The 20587-nt window shown below is 54.2% G+C and overlaps 3 protein-coding genes across 3 annotated transcripts; all 3 read left to right on the forward strand.

The window, feature by feature from the left end:
* Positions 1-728: 728 nt before the first annotated feature.
* Positions 729-2345, forward strand: COL26b_001558 (uncharacterized protein; the record flags this gene model as incomplete). The annotated part of the gene is made up of 2 exons (XM_053174506.1): positions 729-866; positions 933-2345. 2 exons carry the CDS (start codon positions 729-731, stop codon positions 2343-2345), a joined length of 1551 nt encoding a protein of 516 aa, XP_053041437.1.
* Positions 2346-4856: 2511 nt separating this feature from the next.
* COL26b_001559 (uncharacterized protein) lies at positions 4857-6660 on the forward strand (the record flags this gene model as incomplete). Its single annotated transcript, XM_053174507.1, has 5 exons — positions 4857-4923; positions 5025-5101; positions 5156-5191; positions 5253-5627; positions 5683-6660. 5 exons carry the CDS (start codon positions 4857-4859, stop codon positions 6658-6660), a joined length of 1533 nt encoding a protein of 510 aa, XP_053041438.1.
* Positions 6661-15108: 8448 nt separating this feature from the next.
* COL26b_001560 (uncharacterized protein) lies at positions 15109-16814 on the forward strand (the record flags this gene model as incomplete). The annotated part of the gene is made up of 3 exons (XM_053174508.1): positions 15109-15198; positions 15365-15531; positions 15587-16814. The coding sequence occupies 3 exons, from the start codon at positions 15109-15111 to the stop codon at positions 16812-16814; spliced, it is 1485 nt and encodes a 494-aa protein (XP_053041439.1).
* Between the last annotated feature and the right edge of the window lie 3773 nt (positions 16815-20587).

The following is a 20587-nucleotide window of genomic DNA, read 5'->3' on the forward strand; positions in this document are numbered from 1 at the left end:
TAATTACCTAACCTAGGTAATGGAAAGCGCCAATGTCCTCCGCTAAGTGCATTAAGCGCATTGGACATGATTCATGTTCTCCGCGATAAGCGATAAGCCTCTTAACACGTTGCGACGCCCCGAACGCGGTGCATGGCAGACGCGATTCCAGGTATGTAGCCTGGAAGTTGGGAACTCTCCTCGGCAGAGCAGATACGTAAATACAGATAGACACCTACGGATACCTTAGGTGCTTTGGCAGCCTCCACTCGCGGACAAGTGTCGTCACCGGACGACATTCGCCTGCAACGATTATCGTCTTTCGTGGCAGCATGAAGTGGACCGCTCTTGGCTGCCCGCCTTCAAACACCTCACCGGTGCCTTACCTGCCTCCTCAAAGCCAGCTGCTTACTCTTCGGTTCTTTCTGCAGCGCTTTAGCCTCTTCCCTCTCAGCCATTTCACCTGTGCGCGGCTGGCTACCTTGTTGGCTCATCCAATTACCTAAAGGTACCTATACCTGCCTTTAGACGACCACCGTCGAGTTGGTTTTCTCCAACAACCGCCTTCTTTCATCCTTTGTTCCGCCTGCGACATTGGCGTCGCCGCCACCAAGCATTACAGTCTTCACGACCCTGTCATAAAATCTTCCAGATTATTGCCAAGGCACAACCCGCTTGTCATCCACGTCCCTCATGGGCTGCCGAACCGATTGTACATCAAGCGCACCAGGACAGATCTACAGCCCAGCATGGCAGAGACCCAGGACATCGACATAGGACAGCTGTCCGCAAGCGAGCAAGAAGCTTTGCAGCAGTACACCCAGGTTACGAATCAGGAATTGAAGGATGCGATACCGCTACTGCGAAGATCACAATGGAACGTTCAGGTATGCACCAGTTCCACCAGAAATAGCATCTAGCCCCGGCTTTCGCTCACAAAAGTCTTCCTACAGATTGCCATCGCCAAATTCTTTGACGGCGAGGGGCCTGACCCCGTCGCAGAAGCCATGGCACAAGAAATTCCCAGAACAGCCGCACGACACGAAAACCTCCAAGAGAGTCTAATGGCCTCCTCAGGTCGCCCGCAGCCGCCCCGAAGAGATCGACCCGACCCCGCCCCGCGAATCGTCCCCCAGCCGAACAACTACCACAGGCCACCATTTCTCGTCGGACTGTTGCTGGCCCCATTCTCTATCGGCTACACCATAGCTTCCAAGCTGTTCCGCACCGTCTTCTACTTGCTCAACTTTCTGCCTGCGCAGCTAAGGCCACGAGCGATTGCGGCTGGGTCGGGTGCCGGCCTGAGAAGTACAAATGGGCGTCGCATGCTGATGCCGCGGGACACCGCTGCCCGATTCAAGCGGGAGTTCGAGGAGGAGTATGGCAACACCGAGCTTCCGTGGTTTGAAGGCGGAGTCGCCCAGGCGCAGGACCTGGCCAAGAAAGAACTCAAGTTCCTACTGGTCGTCCTCATGTCACCCGAACATGACGACACCGAGTCTTTCACCCGCGAAACTCTGCTCGCTCCCGACGTCGTCAGTTTCATAAATGACCCGGCCAACAATATCATCCTTTGGGGCGGTAACATCCTGGATTCGGAGGCCTATCAAGTCGCGCAGGAGTACAATTGCACGAAATACCCCTTCTCGGCTATTGTCTGCTTAACCCCTAAGGAAGGTAGTACCAGAATGAGCATCATCAAGCGTCTGGCCGGACCCATGCCCGCATCGACGTATCTCTCAGAAGCACAAGCTGCGATCAATAAATATGCGCCGGACTTGGCTGGTGTCCGGGCCGAGAGAACAGCACAGGAGGTGGCACGGAGCTTGAGAAATGAGCAGGACTCTGCCTACGAGCGCTCACTGGCAAAGGACAGAGAGAGGGCACGACAGCGACGCGACGCAGAAAAGGCTGCTGCAGAGGCCGCCCGAAAGGCGGAAGAGGAGGCAGAGGCTGCGGCGCATTTGGCAGAGCAACGGGATCAGTGGAAACGTTGGCGGGCAACGACGATCGAGGACGAACCTCCCGCCAGCAGCAAAGAGATTGTCCGCGTTGCATTGAAAATGCCCGAGTCGTCCGGAGCGGGCAGAATTGTGCGCCGGTTTCGCAGCGACACTACCATGGAAGCACTGTACGCTTTCGTGGAATGCTACGACTTCGTGGGGGCGTCGGAGAAACCTACGGCGCAGCCTGAGGGTTACGAGCATGAGTATCAGTTCCGAATTTCATCAGTCATGCCCCGGGTAGTGTACGAGCCCAGCAAAGAGGAGACAATGGGTCATAAGATCGGGCGGTCAGGAAACTTGATTGTTGAGGAAGTATCAGCAGACGGGGACTCTGATGAGGGCGAGGATTACTCGTCTTGATTGGCGCAGGTCATAGAACACCGCCCCATTCTATGCAGGACGGGTATATGATGAATCGGTTAATAGAGTAGACGGCGGCAGCATCATGATGTACAGAACAATTCAGCAGTATTTACAGCCATACTTGGTCCCATGGCCTAGGCGGCTTTGTCGGCCTAGACCGCTACTGTGCCGGACTCTCCGAACAGAAAACTTATCGCCGAAGATGTCAAGCGGGAGCCGTCTTGGCAGACGAGTGAAGTGTGTTGTCGCAAAAGATGTCAAAGCTTGAAAGAGGCAGCCAGGGCCCGATGATGAAGTATCGCGGGGGCGCTAAGAGGGTTGATTTGCGTGGCCTATGGGTGTCTTGGGAACCCCACAGGAGAGGACTGACAGGTGCGTGAAGCTGCAGGTGCCGTGGCGCTGTTGATAACCACGTAAGTGGTCAGCTGTCATGAGGGTGTACGGCGGCAAGTGCTTGCGTGGAATAATGAGGCTGTGCAGCGAACGACTTGGCTGGTGCAGCCGGAGTTTATGGACAGCAAGGAGAGAGTGAGAGAACTAGGCGGACACGGTAAAGGAATTGGAAAAGTGTGAGCCGTGTAAGACAAGAGAGAACGAGAAAGGGAAAAAAAAAAAAAATAGATAATTTACTTAGCTTCTGGCATGGGCTCGAAATAAGGGCGAGCGGTTCTGATGGCGGCATACAATGGCCGTCCGATGATTACATCGCCTTGCCTTACTGAGTGCGGGTAGGTAATACCTTAGGTACGGAGCGGGTGGAGGAGGACCCTGAATTATGGCATGAATATACTTTCCAAGTTAGACATTTACCGGCACATGTCCAAACGGGGGCTGTCTCTGGTTGATGCGACTCCAGTTTTTGCTCATATTTTTTAGTTTCTTTCTTTTTTCCTCTGTTGTTTATTGTTGTTATTTTTATAATTTGCGGTGTTGTTTTTCTGCGCATGACAGCACAGCAGTAAGTGCGTGATGTTTTTGATCTCCATGTCGTCTGTTTTGACTGGAATGCCATGTTGCAGATTACATGCGGGTGGACTGCTGCTAGACCGGTCACTGGTCTGGGGACGGCATTCGCCCCGGTCTTCGGGACTGCTACCTACCTTACCTTACGGTAGGGACATAGTAGGCACGGTTACAGGTAAGGTACGATAGACTATCTGTACCTTATGGTGGAGATGGATGGGGATTTTGCGATGGCGTCGCCTCGTCGTCGTCGTCACGTCTGCACACGGGGCTGGACGCCGTACGAATACCTGGCGTTGGCACCTTGCCGCAGCAAGCAAGCCCTTCTTCCCGATGCTCCAGCCTCTCTCCCTCCTCCTCTCTGATACTTCAACCCCAATTCCTCCGACTTTCTCTCCGCAGCGGTGAATATACCTAGATCTCGCAGCGACCAAACCATAAGCTTAAACTCGTTGCCTCATCTTTCGTACCCTACTTACCTATACTTACATACCTACCCAACTTACTAACCTACCTACGGTACCCGTGTTACCTTGGACACAAGACCGCTACCGCCGGCTTCCGCTGTCGCACATCGCAAAAGGAGGCCCAGACTCAAACACCCGACCCGGCCCTGGCCCTTGCCGTCGACTTCTGCTGTCTCCCGTGGCTGCTGAGACTGAGAAGGTAGCAGTAAGGTGTCTGTCTGTAGGTAGGTAGTACGAATAGCCACACTGCCACTGACGAGCTGCCCAGAGGCTAGCGGTGGCCCTGTCAGCTACCTACCCTTGCCTACCTAGGTGCCTAGGTCGAGTGCATTCGTAGGCACGAAGACTAGCCCCTCTAACCACCCCCGCGCCGGCAGCAGATCGTCTCCAACGGTCGAATCCACTGCCCATCCAGCACCCACAAACATCCAACACACACTTGGCACCAGACAGAGACGCACGTACGCACGCACTCACTCACTCACTCCCGTCACTCACTCCACGCACTTCAAGGGACCCCGTGGACCACAGAGCGCGCGGGACGCCGGGCTGAGGTTTAATTTAAAATAACCCCCCAGTTCGTCTGGCCCTTCCCACCACCGAGCGTCACTTCCAGGCTGCAGCTCGACAGGCCCTGCGCATCCGTACATTCTTCTTTCCGACAAACAACAGCCTGCTGAACTTCCCGTCCTGCCCGTCGCTTCTTGTCACGGACAATCCAATCCAGTCCTGTCCCAATCCCAAACAGCTGCAACCTATCTGTACCTACCTCACCTACCTTACCTCTGCTGGTCCTGCACCCGCTCGCTCCTACCCTTCGACCCTAACCCAGACACAGACACAGACATCTGTCACTTCTGTCTGTTCTTTCGCATCAGCTGCACTCGTCCGAGATATCCCCCCTCCCACCGCTCGTCCGCCATCAGTTTTATCCTATCCCCCAACCTAGAATCCTGACTGCCCTGCCTTTTTTATTCCGCCGGTTGGTCCGCCTCTCCATCTTCGGACCCTTGAAACCCGTGCTTCCTTTCCCCTACAACCACTCAGGCGCTCCGACGCCCGCCTACCAGACGCAAAGATGAAGGCCATGAAGGGGCTTAGCGTTAATCGCATGATGAGCACGCTCAAAAAGCGAACAACCACAAGTGAGTAAAGATGCGCCTGCGCGCGTGCCCGCCCTCCTTCCTCGGCCGGCACGGCATGCACGGTCATCGCGAAGGGAGTGCTGATCGACGTCCCTCCGCAGGCTTCAGTGGACCCGGCGAGGTGTCGGCGCCGGACCCGCAGAACGATACCCCCGAAGCCATCGCAGCTCGCAGCGTCGTACGCCAGTCCCGCCTCTTCCGAACCAATCTTCGCCGCTAATCATCTTGTCAGAGACAATTCTGCGAGTCTGGAGGTCCCAATGCCCAAGTACGTTCTCTCTCACGACGCACGCGACTCTCAGGAGACACCCGCTGACCCGAACCTCTAGGGCGATGAAGTCCTTTACCTCCCGCCCATCGTCGAGGCCGCCGAATCTTCTCCCGCAGCCGCGGCCGAGTGCGCCCGCATCATTCGAAAATACTTGTCAAAGGATAACATGGCCAAGGCCTCGTGGCAGTACAACGCCATTATGTTGATTCGCATCCTGACCGACAACCCGGGCCCAACCTTCACTCGGAACATGGACAAGAAGTTTGCCGATACCGTCAAAGATCTCTTCCGTTCTACGCGCGACCCTAGTGTCAGGCAGATGATAATGGAAACGCTGGATACCTTTGAGATGACAAAGTTCGATGATCACGGCCTCGGAGAGTTGATTGCCATGTGGAAGAGGGAGAAGGAAAAGAGCTTCAAGCAGCACGGGGTAAGGCTCACAACGTTCAAGTCATACATATGCCCCTTAGCTGACACTCACGCAGCAACCCAGGCAGCAGCAGCCTGTTCAGCCTGAACCGCGATCAATGAATGCGCCTCCCTTTGATCCCCATTCACAAAACTACTTTGCCCGCCATCACAACAACCCGAGCTTGCCGAGTCCTTCAGAACTAGCAAGCAGGTTAGAAGAAGCGAGGACGTCCGCGAAACTGCTCTCTCAAGTAGTCATCAACACACCTCCTCAGGAGGTGCTTGACAACGACCTGATCAAGGAGTTCGCTGATAGATGTCAGAGCGCTTCGAGAAGCGTGCAGCTGTACATGAGAGCCGAGAATCCCTCGCCTGACAACGATACCATGGAGAACTTAATTGATACCAACGAACAACTTCAATCTGCTCTGAACCAGCATCAAAGGGCAGTACTTGGTGCGCGTAAGCAGCTTGGTATTGGTGCGCGTTCAGAGAACGCCAGCCCAATCAGTCCACAGTCAGCCACCGGCCAGCATCCGGAGCCGCCACAACAACAGTGGTCGCAGGCGCAATCATCATCATCTAGCTCAACGCCCGCTCCCGTTCTGCCAGCCCGGCCGGCCGAAGGTAACGGGAAGGGAAAAGCAGCTGAGTCGTTTGCGCCGCCTCCCGGCCCTCCGCCAAAGTCTCAGCCAGAACCCCCGGCCGAAGATCCCTTCAAAGATCCCCAGCCACAAACCAACTATTCGTCTTCTAGCAAAGCCGGTGGATCAGGCTACGCAGCGGAACTTCCATCCGAAGAACCACGCCTTGCTTTCGATCCGTACCACCCAGGCTTCAATACCACCCCGAGCTATCTTGGAAGGCAGGACAGTGCCGTAGGCAAGGTGACTATGCATGGTGCTGATGCCGCCACGACGCCTGGCCCCCTTTCAGGTAACCCAATTCAGACTGTTGACCTTCGAGACCGTCAAGAGGCGCCTCAGGAGGCATCTGATGACGATCTCTACGAGTCCACCCCGAAGAAGAGAAACCAAGGTCAAAGGTACTGAGTTGGCTGATAAAGCTCAGGCGCAGAGTGGTGGATTTGTTCCTGAGGCCCATTGGAGGCGATCCTCTTGGCGTATGGCTTTGAAGGCCCACTTGGGATAGAGTGAAGCCTTTGGCGGCGATATATGGGTAGCTTTGGCGTGGAGGAGTCACGCACGCTGCATAAGCGGAAGTTGTACAATGATTTGGAACTAAGGCATCAACAAAGCATGGCGTCTGGCTGGGGAAGCTTTGGGTGGAATCAGGCCGTTTACAACTCATGAATCTGTTTTTCAATTCTATTTGACAGTTTCCATTCACGATACGCTTCTTGACAACCCAGCTTCTTTGTTCTTATTTCCGGGTTTTTTTTTTTCCCTTCATTCATGAACCATGACTTTTCGCAACTACTTCCCGACTCGTGTGGCTCTGCATACTCACCGACAATGTCGTGATATGCAGACAAGCAAGACAAGGACCCATGTGCCACGACATGCCTTGGCCTCGAGGGTTGACATCGCCGGGGTTATATCCGTCGAGGAGCAAACAATCGCCAGGAGGCGGTGGGCTGATGGCAACCCGAGGGAGGGCTTTTGTGGATCGACAAAAACCATGTGCCATCCCATCCACTCCGGTTAAGAGCCGGGATCATTGCTTATTTCTCCGGGCGACGTCGTCTTCAGCCTCCTGTATTGCCCGTCCCGGTCGTAACTTGATGCGCAAGTCCGCACAAAGTCTACTCAACATTTAGTCGTCAGATTTGGACGAGCAACTCACACGCTCAAGGTTGCCCGACAAAGACAGAATCGCCCCATACGCAAGAGATGATACTGATGGGGAGCAAGGCATCAAGTCGAGAAGTCGAAACGTCAAGAGAAAACGGTCAGATTTGCTGCGGACATGCCACAGGGCCCCCTCGCCTCGTGATATTTCGGGCCCGAAGCCCAGATGATCCGATCTCTTCTTCCTCGCCGCCCGTGATGTATGCCGGACATCACCTACCTGCGCGGGCGAAAGCGGCAGTGCCTGCCGGGTTTACTTGAAGCTCCGCGTTGCTAAATAAAGAACGAGGTGCGCTTCTCTTCCTGCCCAACCGGCTCTGTTTCGGCAAAACGCCCTGACATTGCTGTCTGGCAAAGCAACGTCCTCATCTGGAGTCTGAGAGCAGACGGGACCTGGTGAGGGCTTGGGACATTCGGGTGCTTGGACCCTCTGGCGAACTGCATGCTTCTGCGGTCGACTTTCGGCTTGGAGTGGCTCGTCTGAAGGCATTTGCTGAGAACGCGAATGGGGTAACAGTTCCGGCGCAGGTACGGCGAGGAGGTCGGATGGTGGAGGCAGGGGCTTGAGTCTGGGCATATGGAGAATCTTGCATGGTGAGAATGCAGGCCTCTCTCGACTTGTCGATTTGTTGTTAAACCCAAGAGGCTCGCAGAGACATGGTCAAGAGAGCAACATGTCCTGTCACGGCCGGCTACCTTGCTCCCAATGTGACTGCAGAGGATCATAAAACAACGCTACCGGCAAAAATCAGAAAATTAGCTATAAAGAACACAAGAAACATACAACACCGAGTATTCGCTAGTCGTCACCGACCCAACTACTAATCCAGCCCTCACTAGCTTATCTATGGGAGAGCGGACGGGATCCCGAGTTTTCCAGTGGGTATGGTCGTATGTGATGGTGAATTGTAGCTGTTCTGCCTAAGTTGCCAGTCGAGCTGTGCCCAGACTCCTGAATGGCCTAGCCGGACAGCCTCTGGCGATATAAGGGGATGGAGGCAATGAAGGCAAGACAGAGTTGCCAACGTAGCCGACAATGCTCGTGAGGTGAAAACCCTGTCATTTGAGATATCCATGCCAGAGGGTAGTGTCTACGCCTGCTAATAGAGTGCTCGAGGCCATGACAAAAACGGCCAGAGGCTGCTCGAAGATGGCAAGCTTCCTTCGAGAGATCTCTCACCCTTGCTAGCTGTTCACATCCGGAGATCCGACCCGAAGCAACATGCAAGACGAGATGAAATCTGACAAATGGGGAGTCTAGCTCACGATCACGGGCGTTACCTGCGGCAATCAAGATGAAATCTTCACTTACGTGTCTCCCCCCGAGGCTAAGAACGGTGGTATTTCGCCGGCAGTCTCGGCGAACGCTGGCCGGGTCTTCTCGATCTCGCATTGGGCGAATCGGAGGGCAAGAAAGACGATGATCGTGAGCTCTGCATATATTGGCAGCCACCTGGAGATCCTCCCTCCTGAGGGTTGCAGTGGACTCGTTTCCATGAGACGGACGAGGTTGGTGGGAGGAGCGGAGCAACATGGTTTATTCTGCGGGATGGGGGGCCGGCATCCCAGGCATGGAGTTCGGGATTCGACATTGAAAATTTTGGGACGATTGATGTGCCTCTGTCTCTCTCTTTCTCCCTAGAGATGGGACGGAATCGCCTACCATTCTCCGACGTTGACGAGGAACTGTCAGATTTCTCCGTCTGCTTAAGAAGATGAATATGGCCGGATCGGATGATAATTGCGAGGGCAGATAGTTCAGCTGATCCCGTGTGGCTGACTCACTAAGAATGCAGCGTTGCGGGCTCTGGCATACGTCCGTACTTGAAAATGCGGTACTGTGGAGGAAGAGCTTATTGGTATAAGTACCTCTGGGTAAAGGCAGTTCTTTTCCCCCAGACGGCAACACGTATTTAGATAAATCATATCCGATTCCACTGAAGCTCCCGGCTTTAGAAATTCTAATAGCGTTCTTGGTTACCGCCGTAGCGCGGGCAAGAGCCATGGAAGCCATTTCGAGCCGCAAGCCAGTCCTAAAAGGGGAAACGATGGAAGGCGTGAGCGCCACCAATCGCAACTCTTGAAGCGCTAGAAGCCCTCCCTCGTCGCCACTGTGCTAGGTTGATCCATTGCGTAGTCAGACCGTCCCTCCTTGCCCCAACTCTAAGGTCGGCAGGCGAAGACTTTTGTATGCTGGGGAAACGCCTGGAGATGGGACGTGCTGGGTGCTGCAAACAACACCCGTCTCGGCAGATGGGACGATGAAGTCAGCGCGAGCCCCCTTCTACCCACGGACGTTAGAAGCCTACTCTGCACGACGACCTTTTTGCTGCCAGCGTCCATAGTAAAACCTTCTCCCGCGCAAAGGCGGCAAACCATGCCAGGTTCGCCTGGCCTCAACTCACGGGTTTGGAGGGAGAGCTCGGAACCCTCGTCCGCCAGCCTTGTTTCAACGACGCCCTATCAAAGAGGAGCAAGTGCCGCGATACTCGGGCGTTGGAGACGCAAGGTGTCAAGTAGGCTTAACGCTCATGAACCCCTTGAATCAGACATTGTGCGGGCGAGAGAGGGAGAGAGGGGCAAAAAAAAGTGACGAGGCGGAGGATATGCACAGAGCATGTTCGATCATGTCAGCGAGGGGTACCTCCCACGGATCACGTCCAAAGGTCCATATCGTGAGTGAGCGCGAAGGACAAGACGGAAGTTACCACCACATGCAGCTGCAGGAGAGCGGATTCGACAGATTGTTTCGTTGGTTGATAACCCGGGCTGTTGAAACCAACCACGGTATTGTTTGCGTGCTGGGCCTCTTTCCAGCAGCAGCAGTCTGGGCGAAGAAGGAAATGACAGTCGTTGGTATCCATAATTCATTGCAGTCGACTGCGGTAGTGTTGATGGAACCAGGCCAGGCCAGGCCAGGCAAGGAGGACATTGTGAAGAAAGTCGTCAATGGCTGGTTAGCCAGGATGCAACGTGGAAAACCTAGCGGCGGGCTGTGCAGGGAGCTTGACATGGGTGCGATGGACCACTCGCATCTCTGGAATCTTTGGGCGGAGATCAGACGATGCGGCTGATGGAACAAGATCGACCAGCCCCTCAGCAACCTTAGGCTCCGTGCGCCCTGTTCTTGGGGTGTTATCCTTTTGTTCTGGAAGGAGAAATAAAAGTAGGAACGTCGAGTTTGATCGAGTGTCGGTCAGGGATGGTGTCGGGCTGGGTATACATACTTGGTGCTTGGCGGCAATGGCCAGCGTGTCTCTCGGTACCTATCGTTGTAGGCGGGCCGATTTAGAGTTCGCACCGGTGTTCTAAAATCAGGGCCACCCGCCATGGCTTGGAAACGTCTTCAGATGAAGTGGACAAGTTGCCATATTGGACGTGGTCGTGCTGGAGCCTGGGAGTGCCTTTCGTGGTGCGCGCTTGTAAAGGACTAGTCTGGTATCCATGTGTTTGACCGACGGTCTCTTTGTTGAAGAGCGGCATCGCCACGAGACGAGATCGGGAAAACACGAGGGACTCGGACCGAAATTTGTGTCGACCTACGCATACGTAATACACAAGGCGGGTTTGGGTCTTCTGTATCGTTCCGATCTCTTCTTAGGTATGGAGGTGCAGTGAGGGCGGATGATTGAGGAGTGGAATGACGAGCTCGTCAAAGTGAACTCGACATCAAGCGCCCCCCATTCAAGTACAAGGATTTCGATAGCAGTGTCGTTGCGGTGTGTGGGGCGGATCATTCACCTAAACGGTGTTGGAGCCGCCGCCGCGTTTGCCCGTCCGCCCGCATGCTGCCCTGCGCTGCAGCCAGTCAAGGCTTTCTTGGTACCGACGTCGCGACTCGAACCAAAAGCGGTTTCGCTCGTTGACGTATGCATGCATATGTGCACGAATAGCGCGGCGGGCAATCGTCGCGACGGCTAGTCTGCAGTCAAGACGCATATTGACGCAGCATGTTCTGACATTGCGGCTTCTCACTGACTGACGTGGATGTTCCTCTGGCTTGGTTGGGCGCATTCATTCGTTCGTAAATAGCAATCCCGCGACGAGCGTGCACACAATGAGGTGGGATGTCATGCCGCACATAAGGTGGTGTAGGTAGGTACGCACGTACTGCATATGCATAGTATGCATGTACCGTATGCATGCATCTATCTTACGCGTGGAACCGCGGACGGCACGAAAGTGTGAGCGGTGGCAGCCGGGATTGATGCTGCTTTTGCCCCGAACCACAACGTTGTTTTTGGGTGCCTGTCAATCCTGTGCCGCATCGGCGCGGATGTTTCTTGCGGCAGTGCAGAATCGGTACACCGTTCACAACAGCCCGGGGGATTGAGAGAGATGGAGAGGAAAAAGCAAGAATGAAACGAATACTAAGCAGGCCGACCTTCAGCACAAGTCGCGCGCACACAGGGCAGAAGGCACGGGCGATCCGGGGGGCCCTGTTCGACAACGGATGCATCAGCAGGGGTGCGGCCGAGAAACCAGACGAGCAAATCGCATCCATTTGCTGGCCAGCAGCCCGGATAACGGAATATTGCCGATTATGCCTAGCTGGTATGAATACTGCGTACTTCGTACACACAGAGTTGAGAGCTTTGGGCGTAAGACAGAAGTCTTGCTACAAGTTCCCAGACAACGTCGTAGGAGACAATCCAACCCACCATGGCTCTGGGTCGTCATGGGATATGGGATATGGGTCCCGTCCCGGTTGGTTTGCGCGGGTCGGTCACTGGGTGGGAGTGTTCAGTCACGACCCACCCCAATCCAAAACGACTTGCGGGCCGCGAGTCGCAGGGAGCACGGAGGTTGTCGAGCAGGGGCTCTCGAGTTTGACGGCGGGAATCTGAGCGTCACAAGTCAAAGGGTTCACATTTCTTCATGCGTTGTGAGAAGGAATCGAAAGCATACCATACCACACATACCATGCCATATTGCCTCCTGAAAAGGGAGATGGCTTGACATGACATGCAGGGAAACCACACCTATGTCCCATCCCGTCTTCAGTCGCCAACTTTCACCAGCGATTGGGTCGTGAAGTTGAGAGTTCACGTGTCAGGTCCTACACCCCTACGACCTCATGTCTGTTCGCAGCCCGGCTCGCGATTGGGTTGTGAGCTGGATGACAGGTGTGCCAGACGTGTGCGGAGGGAGGCTGATGACTCGAGCGTCGTCGAGATCAACATCCTTCTGTCGCCCGTCACCCGTTGGGCCGGTTTGAATGGCTCGACAAGGCACCGATGCCCATTTCTCAAGCAGGGCAGAGCAGGTTTGCACGGCCATAGTACCCGAGAACGAAGTGGCTCTGTCTCGGTCTTACAGCCGGCGGGATACCTCAAATCAGCGAAGAACGAGTTGCTTGTCATCTCGACAAACATATGTGGTCATCTTATCAACCGGGCAAGCGTCACCGTGGCCGTGGACTGTAACAGCAGGCCCCAGGTCAGACCCAGAATCGCAGATTACGAGGTTAAAGATTGGCAGTGACTGCCAGGGCGGCAACGTTGGCATACGCAGCATCTGCCATGTTGGTCCCATCCAACGTCGTCCGATGATATGACGAGCGGACGGCTGGTGGTCGAGGGTATGCCACATGCGTTACCTCAGGCGGACAGGATTGGGTAACAGCGACGACACAAGACACGGAGGTGGCCGCGGGAATCCACGAGCCATTGCGACGTACCGAGCGGTAAGCTCCCTTGCTGCCAGCCAGCTAGCCGGGTCCTTGGGAAAGTTGGGAAATGAAGATGGATGTGGCCAGTCTAGTAGCGTAGTATGGAAGGCCAGAATGTTTGGAGACATTGAATCGCGGGTGAACGATGTACTAGCAATACCCAAGGTTGGGTTGGAGGCAGGTTCCGTTTTGCTGGGAAGCAGTGGAGAGGGGCACTTTGCAAGGAAGCCAGGCTCTGGGATTGGAATTGGGATCGTGGTTCCATCCGGAGACGAAGACGCGGAAGATTTTTTTTTGGTCTTGACGAGAGGAGACGACAGCAAGACAGGGTCGCAGAGCAGGGCAGGGAGCAGGGACAGGGCGGGCTGCGAGTCCGGGTAGCGGTTGATTGGAGGGTCATGAACGACGGGCGGTGCGTGGGACTCGCGAGTGTCGAGGACTTTTGGGAGTCGAGGAACTCTGATACATGGTGCGGATATGCACAAATACCGTGTTTATGCATGCAGACGGCGGCGATCTTCGGATTGCTGCAACCCCCGCATTAGCCAGGGGGTCTTTCTAGACTCTGCCGGGATCCACCCATGTTGCTGAAATCTGCATTTCCCTTTTGGGACATTCTTGCGAAACGTCCCTTGACCTACCGGCTGCTCACCAATGGGCGCGCTCCCTTCTCCTTCTCTCTCTCCCTCTCTCTTTCTCGCGGCCGTGTCTCTCCACGTCCACCACGTCTGATGTTCATTTCTCTCACACCTTCGCTTTTGCAGCCCTCATTACATACACCTGTCTTCTTCTATTCGTCTCCTCCTCCCATGTTTCTTTCCCTGCCACTGGCTCATTGACGTTCCTTAGCACCAGGGGGTACACATTTACTATGCAGTCAGTACCTCACCTCCAGTGACCAGGACCCCCGTCTCAAGGCGGACCAGGTCAATTGAAACATGTTCTATCCACTCGGTCTGGTTTTCCATGTCCAGGGTCCCAAACCTCTCCAATCCCTACCTGCTTTTTTTCTCTGCTGCTCCCAAAACCACCAAATGTACGAGGTACGGGGCACCCGGCGAGCTGCCCGCAGGTTCGTGAGTATCTGGTATCTCTCTCTCTGTGCCTGTCCGTCTCTCTGTCTCTCTCTGCCGTTGCTTCTGATGGCCTGCGTGTAACGCATAGCGCTGGCACGCTTGTTCGGCCTGTCTCATCATTTCACCTCCTTCGATGGCGCTTGTCGTGTTAGTCTTAGAAAAGTGTCTACCGCCCCGACCTCCGTCCACATTTTTGTTCCTCTGTTGACCCATTCGCCTCTTTTTTTATGACTGTGGCCTCCCACAAACGCTGCCTGGGCCGCCATTTTTGGGCATCTTTCCTTGTCCCTTTCCTTCATCACAGTCGCCCGGTCCGAGTCGGGAGTCGGACCAATATCAAGACGCCATATTCGCCTCTCCCACCAAATCGAGACATCGCGGCAGCCAAGAAACCTGTCAACATCTATACGTACATACGCATACGTACCAACCAAGACCTGGGCTGCATCTTGCTACGCCTTCGTCTTGCAGGCGGCTTCCGCGAGTTAATGTAGATGGCCCCTCGTTGACTCCATCACATCCCTATCCCGGCCCTGGATCTATCCAGCCTGCCTCCACCTGGACCTCCTCCTCATCCTCCGCCTTTTCGTCGCCGTCGTCGGTGCGCCTCTGTGTTCGCTTCCGTCCCGCAGTCGCCACACGGCTAATTAGCTTGCTGCTGGCTAACCTGGGTCATCTTATTGTACCCGCTCGTGACATTGTCCGCAAACAGATTAGCCCCGTCTGTCAACCGGCGGATCATGACTTCGGACCATCCCAGCTCTCTTCAACAGCACAACGCTCTCGCATTTGATGGAACCGTTGATAAGACCTTTACTTCCCCCCTCGATGCCAACCAGGAAGCTTCTCTGCTTGCCCCTACCTCTACCTCCCTCCCCCTATACCTTAATCCATCCCTGACTCTCTCCTGCTCCTTCATGTGGAAGCGCCACTTGTTGGCGAATGGCTACCGCATCCTCCCTCCGCTCACCTCCTCAAAAATGGTCTCTTAACGACCTGAGCTCTGAGCTGCTAGCTCTGATTTTCGAGCAGGTATGTATCTCCTGCCGGTCGAGCTCAACTGCTCCACAGGCAAGCCAACTCAAAGCATTGACTTACCAGAAGCCTGCAGCTTCGAGAAATTGACGAGCGTGCCGTTGCCGCATCACGATGTATATCAAAACGTTTTGATGCGATAGCGACCCCCGTAACGTACCAGACTTTACGTCTTAATGAGCGCATTGTGGCGCCCGACGCCGAAGCGCTGTTTCCTAATCTTCTGCGCCATATTTCGACCTTTACCAACCACGTGGTCGTTCGCAGCGACCTGGACCCGGACGGCATTCGGAGAGTGCTGGATCGGGTTCAAAGGCTCAAAACTGTGCGGTAAGCTGATCCACGCATCGGCAGCGGTTCCAACACCCACTGACTCCTTTTGCAGGTGGCAGTATGTAGACGCGGAGTTCAGATCAGGGCGACTATGGCTTCCGTCAGACGTGCTTAACCCACAGCATACGCGGTTCAACGGGACCAAGCTGTTTGTAGAGGATCTTCCACTCCGAGAGTTCGAGGGGCAGCTGCGAGACACCTACGTTCGAGCGATACCGACCGACCTCCTTGTTTCCCTCAAACTGGCGAGCCCTGCACCACCGCTCACGACCCGGCTCAACTCGCTAAAACAGCTTCTCCTGCTGTCGCGCCGTCTCCAGACCTTTCACTACGAAGACCGAGGCCAGGGCACGAACTTCAAGTTTGCGAATGGTGAGCGAATGCCTCCGCTGAAGGACCTGGTGCTTAAGTCGTACGATTGGAACCACTCCAAGGAGGAGACGCGTGCGTGTTGGGATTTCGCCAATCTCGAGTCGCTCGATCTGATATCCGTCCCGGTCTTCAACTTCCTGTCTTCCGTCGACTTCACCGATTTGACAGGCCTACGACGGTTGCACTGCGAGGACTACAGTGCACACTTGGTGGACAAACGCCAGGAGGCGACAGGGGGCATGTACTTGCTTGTAGCCAACCACATACGGGCGCTGCAGACGCTGAGCATAACATGCCACGTCCAGCTCTTTCCCTTGGACGGTATCTTGAGGCATGGAAACTCGCTACAAGAACTTCGATTCCGCGATCATGTGGGATTTGGCGAAGAGGACAGACGATGCCCGACCCTCTGGGCTGAAGACATCGCAACGTTAGCGCAAGGACTGCCGTACGTCCATACGCTCGAGTTGGACATGGACGTGGCTCTCTGCGACCCTCCCCAATTCCTGCGCGCCCTCTGCAGCTTCCGCAGTTTGCAGACTCTCACACTCCACGTGCAAACGGTCCTCCATCCTCTGGAGGTCGTTCACCCGGGCATGGACCGCGACTACGACGCAGCTGTCCGCACCTTCCAGTTCCTGTTGAGCGGAAGGGAGCATACCAATCCCGAGCTGCCCTGGAAGCAAATCACCATCAACGTGGGCGGCTGGCGGAAAGTCATGGTTCGCCGGTTCAGCGCCGCCTGGCGCCGGCAGAACGAGAACGGCGTCTACGCCGAGCGATGCTTTGTGCTTGAAAGGAATGAATATGGACAGATGAACTACCGCGAGGAGATGAGCGTGGAGGGACGCTCGTCAACGCCAACGCCTGACCCACCAACACCTAACATGGATACTGATTACGACTGACGGAAAGGCAAGGGTCTGAGGGATCACAGCATTACGTGCGCGGATGGATGAGATGGCGGAAAAGTGCATGCGAAGAATGCATAATATTAAAAACGGAAGGAAGCCGAGATACAGAGCCATCACCGGCACACAGGCATAGATGGAGGCTGGTCGAGACTAGCTCTCTAATCTTAATGATACCAACGACGTTCATGATCTCTAAATCTGGCTGTCCGGTCGCCCTAACCACTACCACCGCACTATGAGCATCTGTGACCTTTACTGCGCTTGGTATGACTTCCCAGACACCAGAAACTATCCGCGCGATGCAATTGGCTTGGCATTTTAACCGAACAGCACAAGGTTTGCCATGCATGACGTGTCGACGGCCAGAATTGGAACAGCATCCCAAGACGGGTGTCGTTCGCGACTTGACCGGGCAGAAGATTGGAAGCAAGAGCAGACAGCCGTAAAGCATAAAAGAGCAAAACCACATGGCTTGGACGACGTTGACTTGTCATGGTGTGAAGCCAAGCCTTGTCCAGCCCGTTGGTTCATTCGTTCCGCCTCGGCAGGTTTGACAGGTGACAGCTCGCACCAAAACCGCAGACGGCCCCTTAAGCTCTCCCCCATACATGGCAAGGGTTGGTCGAACTTTGTGTTTGTCGCGACACGCGGAACCGGACTGGAACCCCCCGGGGCACCCCTGGTCGTAGCTTCGCTTGGGCATGGCGGCATGGCGGCATGGCTGCCGCCGGCTTCGGGAGCCGGTCTGCTAACCGTCCCGGGTATCCACAGTCGTCGGTGAAGTTTTCGGTGAAGTTTTCGGTGAAGTCTTTCGGTGAACAGGTTCTCACCGGTTACCACTCGAGCACAGACACCTTCACCTAGGTGAAAGATGAGGATATCGTGGGTCAAGCTGCTATTCACCGAGACACAAATGAGAGGTGGGCAGAAAAAAATTAATTCAATTTGAAGCCGTTCCTGAGAAGACTCGATCCTGGTGACTTGGTCTTTGTATTTCGCTTGCCTGCTGAGTGTTGTGGTGGACTTGAGATTCGCCGAGAAACTTGAGACATGAAGGTAAATATTAGTTATTTTGGAACCCACGAAGCACACTGCAAGCCTGATAAGCCCATAGGTGTTCTTGAGTGCATGATGATACCGTTATATCTGTAAAATGGCATCAGTCTGAGTCAAAAAGGGCCTATTTGGCCTAAATGACGGACCATTTAGGTCCCTTGACAGCTTCGCTATTCACAAAGTGCGAAACAACTCAAGGTTACGAAATATTCATATCATAATCAAAGTAGGAAGCTATGAGAGAGTATGCATTCTACGTCAAGAGACAGAGCAGATGGCGAATTGAAGCCCCTTGTTGTAAGAGGAGCAGCGGCCTACGGGCATGCCAATGCATATTTCCACCGGGACGAGGGCATCGGCTATCAGTCTTCAATGCGTTCAAGGTCTCTGAATGTTTTTCCTTTTCTTTTACGAGAGTGAAGGAGACAGACGGAAGGAACGCAGATGTTACAGCGAATGGTGCCTTGCTTCATGACTACGACTTTTCTCCTGTCGTCATTGGTTGGTATGCGAACTGCAACAAGCAGACGCAGAGCTTCTCTCTTGCCAAGGCCACTTGACCTTTTTCTTCGCTTCTCTTCCCTTGTACCCAAGGTTTGCTTGGACTACACTCGAAGCTGACTGGAATTTGTGGTCGAGGGACTCAAATCGCAAAATGGATCATTTTGCTGCCTGTCGGGTATCCTCAAAGTCACATTCGACCTAGCAACCACTGCTGGAATCTCGACCGCATACAGTTTCGATGAATCTCCATCCAGGTCGGTCATTACCTTGTTGGTTCGCAATGATACGATTTTGAAGAGGGTCCTCAGCCGCAAACATCGCCATAGAGACATGGTGGTCAGCACCAAAACAAAAGCTCCACACGGTGTGGAAAACCCAATGTCCCGTGACAGATTGCTAGTCAAACATGGCGGTCTCCCCATGAGGTACGTATGGCGAGACATTGCATTTGCTGGGCAAACAAGCCGAGACCGAACGCTCCTGAGCGTTGACTGAATACGGCAAATGTCTCACGGCGGCGTCGGGTGTCGACTCAGAATAGACTATTGCCACTGAGCCGTATGCGTAAACAATGAGACATTGGTCCCGACAGTCTGGTCCAGACTAGCTTGTGCCATGGAAATTGGAATGGCCCGCAAGACATGCCCCAGCCGTGCCGCCTTCGCTTAACCCCGGGATGCTTGCGAGACCTTTTGGTATCATAGCTCAGACATTCCTCAGTATGCCCTCGGATGACTCGAGCGGAGACTGTATTCGGTAAACAAAACCTACATTTGCACCAGCGATTACAACCCTAACCCTGGAGAGAACTAGAAGACATGACAGAGAGAGATACTGACAGAACCATAATTATAAGTAACCATACATGTCGAGCATTTCAACATGAATGTTGATTCTTATGTCTCTGGTGTCCCATCACACCCTGCCAGCGCACGCCTCAGCAAATATACCGGATAGAAACTGGCAGCTTCGGAGTAGGCGCCGCGAAGCTGGCTTTGGATCGCCCAAATTCTTCTTCTCGATAAAGTGTCTCGATCGATATTACGGCTGACTCGCACAGGAATTTCGGTCTGTGTTCCTCGATCTGCTGCCTTTTTTCGAAGCCACACCAATGATGCTGTCAGTGGCACTTTAGGTCCCAAGGAGTCGGGCCTTCGGGCGGGAGGAAGATTCCGCAAGGGATCGGAAAGGGTAGCGGTATCGTTTTTGATCGTTTTTGGCTAGCTCAGACCATCAGGATGCTTGAATAGCTGATGTGAGACAGAGACCCAGTAGTTGATAACCATGATTCTTCTTGTTCGGAATGTCTGTACTGAAAATGTCGGTCTTCTCCGATCTCTGCATATGCTTTCTCATGAGCCCAAAATGCCCTCGTCAGTGATGATTGGAATCTCTTCGTGACTTCGACACTAGCCGTCATAGTGACTCTCCCTTGATTTCTCGAGCGGGGAGAGCCGAGAAACAGGCGTGGGCGGGAGGGACAATCCGGTCCATCCCAGGAATGCGCAATGATAATCATGATTCATCTGGGATCGACAAGTATCCTCGGCTGCCTAGCGCGAACGGTTCAAGGGAGAACCAACGGAGTCGAGAGATGGGGTATGTAAATTAAGCATAGCCTGTTGGTGTTGCTAAGGCTTGTCGTTTGCAGTCTCAAGGACAATTCGTCTTGCTCTCGAGTTGTCTCGGCCCTCGGCGCCTTTCACATCACATTCCGCTCGGATGACTTTCCTCTCGATCGACGGAAAGGTCTGCGGTTGGATTGGCCTTCGGCGGGCTATTATTGATAACAAATCGCTATTTGTCTTCTGGAGGAATGTAATTAGCTAGACATAGTTTGAAGCAAAGGACGGGTGGAGGTAACCGTGGAACTAGAGGGAAAGATGATGGTCATTGAATCAAAACCATTGGACTCTGGAGAGACATATGCGTCCCCTGAAATCGCCGCACGTGCTTGGCCCATGGATCTACCGCGATGTTGTCAGCCGGCCAGGGATATATCGAGTTCAGAAGCGGCACAAGAACTCCACCATAACAAAATCGATTGGAAACCGGATGGTGACAGCCGCAAGATGGGTGAGCAAGAGGAAAAGCACAGCAGCACGTGTCCGAGATGCCCGTGGTATTCTTCGCACGTCATGGAAAGTAACTTCGATGCACTTCACCGGTCGAGTCTCAAAGTTTGCTCTCGCCATTATACGTTCAAG

This window comes from Colletotrichum chrysophilum (assembly GCF_026319265.1).
Source record: "Colletotrichum chrysophilum strain AFK26 chromosome Unknown scaffold_7, whole genome shotgun sequence".
Classification (NCBI taxonomy): Eukaryota; Fungi; Ascomycota; class Sordariomycetes; order Glomerellales; family Glomerellaceae; genus Colletotrichum; species Colletotrichum chrysophilum.